The sequence below is a fragment of the Hirundo rustica genome, unplaced genomic scaffold, assembly GCF_015227805.2.
Source record: "Hirundo rustica isolate bHirRus1 unplaced genomic scaffold, bHirRus1.pri.v3 scaffold_652_arrow_ctg1, whole genome shotgun sequence".
In the NCBI taxonomy this organism is placed as follows: domain Eukaryota; kingdom Metazoa; phylum Chordata; class Aves; order Passeriformes; family Hirundinidae; genus Hirundo; species Hirundo rustica.
This window is the reverse complement of record NW_026690694.1, coordinates 1-5,126: the sequence shown is the minus strand read 5'-3', so window position 1 is coordinate 5,126 and position 5,126 is coordinate 1. Positions and strand designations below refer to the sequence as shown.

The window sequence follows — 5,126 nt, the reverse complement described above, 5'->3', positions numbered from 1 at the left end:
GGATTTTCCCAAAAGGCCCGGGATTTTCCCAAAAGCCCGTCCTTTCGCCCCAAACCCGCCCAGGTGGACAACTCCTCGCTGACCGGGGAGTCGGAGCCGCAGACGCGCTCCCCGGAGTTCACGCACGAGAACCCTCTGGAGACGCGCAACATCACCTTCTTCTCCACCAACTGCGTCGAGGGTGCGCCCCAAAACCGGGCGGGGGGCCCCCAAATATGGGGAGGGGTCCCGGAAATTTGGGGGGGGTCACCAGGGCCAGGGGGAGCCCCGAAAACGGCAAAGAAAAGGGGTCTGGGGGTGATAAAAATGTCGATTTTTACACCCAAACTGCACCGAGGGAGGCTCTGAAATTTGGGGAGGGGGTTTCCCCGAAATTTGGGGAGAGGTCTCAGAAATTTGGGGAGGGGGGTCTCTGAAATTTGGGGAGGGGTCCCAAAAATTTAAGGGGTCACCAGGGCCAGGGGAGCCTCGAAAATGGGAAAGAAAAGGGGTCTGGGTGGTCCCAAAATGTTGATTTTTACACCCAAACTGCACCGAGGGAGGGTCTGAAAGTTGGGGAGGGGTCCCTGAAATTTGGGGAGGGGTCCCCAGAATTAACGGGGGGGGTTTTGAACTAATTTTGGGGCAGTTTTGGGGTCACTTGGGGCAGTTTTGGGTCCCTTTGGGGGTCATTTCGCTTCCCACTTATTTTTTTTCCCTGTTCCTGACCCAATTTTTGGGTTTCTAAACCGATTTTTGGGGTCCCAGACCCATTTTTTGGGGTCCCAGAGCCACTTTTGGGGCCGTTTTGGGGTCATTTCTCCACCCCACCAAACTCTTTCTATTTTTTCCCCATTTTTTCCCCAATTTTTTTTCTATTTTTCACAGTTTTTTCCCGTTTTTTCACAGTTTTTTCCCATTTTTTCACAGTTTTTTCCTGTTTTTTCACCGTTTTTCCCCATTTTCCAGGCACGGCCCGCGGCCTGGTGATCGCCACCGGTGACCGCACCGTCATGGGCATCCCAAACCCATTTTGGGGTCATTTCTCACCTGATTTTCTCCATTTTTTACCATTTCCCCCCATTTTTTCACAGTTTTTTCCCGTTTTTTTCCCCGTTTTTTCCCCGTTTTTCCCCGTTTTTTCCCCGTTTTTCCCCGTTTTTCCCCCGTTTTCCAGGCACGGCCCGCGGCGTGGTGATCGCCACCGGTGACCGCACCGTCATGGGGATCCCAAACCCATTTTTGGGGTCATTCCTTTCCCAATTATCTCCATTTTTCCACCATTTTTTGCCATTTTTCGCCATTTTTGGCCATTTTTTCCCATTTTTTTCCCGTTTTTTCCCGTTTTTTCCCCGTTTTCCAGGCACGGCCCGCGGCGTGGTGATCGCCACTGGTGACCGCACCGTCATGGGGATCCCAAACCCATTTTGGGGGTCATTTCCTGGCTAATTCTCTCTATTTTCTCTGGGTTTTTCACCGTTTTTTCCCGTTTTTTCACCGTTTTTCCCCGTTTTTCCCCCGTTTTCCAGGCACGGCCCGCGGCGTGGTGATCGCCACCGGTGACCGCACCGTCATGGGCCGCATCGCCACGCTGGCCTCGGGGCTGGAGGTGGGCAAGACGCCGATCGCCGTGGAGATCGAGCACTTCATCCAGCTCATCACCGGCGTCGCCGTCTTCCTCGGCATCTCCTTCTTCATCCTCTCCCTCATCCTGGGATACACCTGGCTGGAGGCCGTCATCTTCCTCATCGGCATCATCGTGGCCAACGTGCCCGAGGGGCTGCTGGCCACCGTCACGGTGCGCGGCGGGGGGACTGGGGGGGACCGGGATAAACTGGGAGGGACTGGGAATGGACTGGGGGGCACTGGGATAAACTGGGATGGGACTGGGAATGGACTGGGAGGGACTGGGAATGGACTGGGAGGGACTGGAAGAAACTGGGATGGGACTGGGATGGACTGGGAATGGACTGGGATAAACTGGGATGGGACTGGGAATGGACTGGGAGGGACTGGGATAAACTGGGAATGGACTGGGATGGGACTGGGATGGACTGGGAATGGACTGGGATAAACTGGGATGGGACTGGGAATGGACTGGAGGGCACTGGGAGGGACAGAGAGGGGATTGGGGGGGACTGGGATGGACTGGGAATGGACTGGGATAAACTGGGAGGGACTGGGAATGGACTGGGAGGGACTGGGATGGATTGGGAAGGACTGGGAGGGGATTGGGGGGGACTGGGAGGGCCTGGGATAAACTGGGAATGGACTGGGAGGGACTGGGATGGACTGGGAATGGACTGGGATGGACTGGGAATGGACTGGGATAAACTGGAATATACTGGGATGGACTGGGATGGACTGGGGGGGGACTGGGAGGGACTGGTGCCATTTTCAGGGGATTTTTTTGGGTTCCCACTCCTCGAACTGAAGCCCCCAAAGCCCCCAGCCCCATTCAGGACCCCAGCCCCATTCGGGACCCCAGCCCCATTTGGGACCCCAGCCCCGTTGGGGACCCCAGCCCCGTTGGGGACCCCAGCCCCATTTCCCGCGCCCAGGTGTGCCTGACGCTGACGGCCAAGCGCATGGCGCGCAAGAACTGCCTGGTGAAGAACCTGGAGGCCGTGGAGACGCTGGGCTCCACCTCCACCATCTGCTCCGACAAGACCGGGACCCTGACCCAGAACCGCATGACCGTGGCGCACCTGTGGTTCGACAACCAGATCCACGAGGCCGACACCACCGAGGACCAGTCCGGTGAGCGGGGGGGGAACTGGGAGGGACTGGGAGGGACTGGGAGGGACTGGGAGGGAACTGGGAGGGGGAAAAGGAGGGGTGGGATGGGGGTTTGGGGGGGATTTTGGGGGTTTTGTGGGGATTTTGGGGGTGAATTCAGGGGTTTGGGGGCTGAATTGAGGGGATTTGGAGGGACTGGGGACAACTGGGAGGAACTGGGAGGGGGAAAAGGAGGGGTGGGATGGGGGTTTTGTGGGAATTTTTGGGTTTTTGTGGGAATTTTGGTGGTTTTGCAGGGTTTTGGAAGGATTGCGGGAGTTTGAGGGGGACTGGGAGGAACTGGGAGGGACTGGGGGGGACTGGGAGGGACTGGGAGGGAGAGGAGGAGGATGAAGATGGGAGTTTTGGAGAATTTTGGCGATTTTGGGGTGATTTTGGGTGATTTTGGGGCTGGAAACGTCCCCAAACCGCTCCGTACCGGTCCGTACCGGTCCGTACTGGTCCATACTGGTCCGTACTGGTCCGAGCCCGCGGCCCCCCCAGGCACCGCCTTCGACAAGAGCTCTCCCACCTGGGTGGCGCTGAGCCACATCGCCGGGCTCTGCAACCGCGCCGTCTTCAAGGGCGGCCAGGAGAACGTGCCCATCCTCAAGGTGCGGCTCCGGGGGGTCCGGGGGGATTTAAAAAAAAAATTAGAATATTTTTTTATGATATTTTTTGTGATTTTTTTGTGATTTTTTGTGATTTTTTGGGTGATTTTTTTGTGATTTTTTTGGTGAATTTTTGTGATTTTTTTCTGAATTTTTTGTGATTTTTTTTTTTTTTTTTGTAATTTTTGGTGGGGTTTTTGTGATTTTTTTGGTGATTTTTTTTGTGATTTTTTGTGGGGTTTTTGTCACTTTTTTGTCTTTTTTTTTGTGATTTTTATTTGTCTTATTATTTAATTTTATTTCTTGGGGTTTATATTTTTATATATTTTTTTATTATTATTTTTCTGTGATTTTTATTATTATTATTATTAAATTTTATTTCTTGGTGTTTTTAATTTTTTTAATATATATATTAGTGATTTTTCTGTGATTATTATTATTATTATTAAACTTTATTTCTTGGGGTTTTAAATTTTTAAAAAAATATATATATATTTGTGATTTTCTGGGATTTTTTTTGATTTTGGGGTTCCCAGTTGGATTTTGGGTGCAAATCCCGGATTTCGGGGATCCTGGCTGTTCCCGGTTGGGTTTTTGGGGTACAAATCCCGGATTTCGGGGCCCCCGGCCGGGTTTTTGGGGTGCAATTCCCGGATTTCGGGGTTCCTGGCTGTTCCCGGTCGGATTTTGGGGTACAAATCCCAGATTTCGGGGTTCCCGGTCGGGTTTTGGGGTGCAATTCCCGGATTTCGGGGCCGTTCCGCAGCGGGACGTGGCCGGCGACGCCTCCGAGTCGGCGCTGCTGAAATGCATCGAGCTCTCCTCGGGCTCCGTCAAGGTCATGCGGGAGCGCAACAAGAAAGTGGCCGAGATCCCCTTCAACTCCACCAACAAGTACCAGGTACCCCCCAAAAACCCCAAAAAACACCCCCAAAACCCCAAAAAACACCCCCAAAACCCCAAAAAAACCCCAAAAAACACCCCCAAAACCCCAAAAAACCACCCCCAAAACCCCCAAAACCCCAAAAAAGCCCAAAAATCCACCTTTTTTCTCCCTTCGCTCCCCACCCGGGCGGGACAATCCCACCCCAGGGATCCTCCCAGGGTTCCCAGGATCCCAAAATCCCGTTTTCCCGCCCCAGCTCTCCATCCACCAGTCCCCTCCTTTAAATCCCCTCCCCAAATTCCTTTAAAAAATTCCCCAAAATTCGCTTTTTTCCCCCTTCGCTCCCCACCCGGGCGGGACAATCCCACCCCAGGGATCCTCCCGGGGTTCCCAGGATCCCAAAATCCCGTTTTCCCGCCCCAGCTCTCCATCCACGAGACCCCTCCTTTAAATCCCCCTCCCCAAATCCCACAAATCCCTAAATAAACCTCCAAAATTCGCTTTTTTTTCCCTTCACTCCCCACTGGGGCAGAACAATTCCCCCCCAAGGATCCTCCCGGGGTTCCCAGGATCCCAAAATCCCGTTTTCCCGCCCCAGCTCTCCATCCACCAGTCCCCTCCTTTAAATCTCCTCCCCAAATCCCTAAATAAACCTCCAAAATTCGCTTTTTTTTCCCCTTCACTCCCCACCTGGGTGGGACAATCCCACCCCAGGGATCCTCCCGAGGTTCCCAGGATCCCAAAATCCCGTTTTCCCGCCCCAGCTCTCCATCCACGAGACCCCTCCTTTAAATCCCCTCCCCAAATTCCTTTAAAAAATTCCCCAAAATTCGCTTTTTTCCCCCTCCTTCTCCCTTCGCTCCCCACCCGGG

The 5,126-nt window shown here is 53.5% G+C and overlaps 1 protein-coding gene across 1 annotated transcript; it reads left to right on the top strand.

The window, feature by feature from the left end:
• Nucleotides 1-20: 20 nt before the first annotated feature.
• LOC120748184 (sodium/potassium-transporting ATPase subunit alpha-3-like) lies at nt 21-4,740 on the top strand. Its single transcript, XM_040054269.1, has 6 exons — nt 21-181; nt 1,509-1,777; nt 2,541-2,739; nt 3,262-3,371; nt 4,135-4,269; nt 4,678-4,740. Exons 2-6 carry the CDS (start codon nt 1,553-1,555, stop codon nt 4,738-4,740), a joined length of 732 nt encoding a protein of 243 aa, XP_039910203.1. The 5' UTR covers nt 21-181; nt 1,509-1,552.
• Nucleotides 4,741-5,126: the final 386 nt, after the last annotated feature.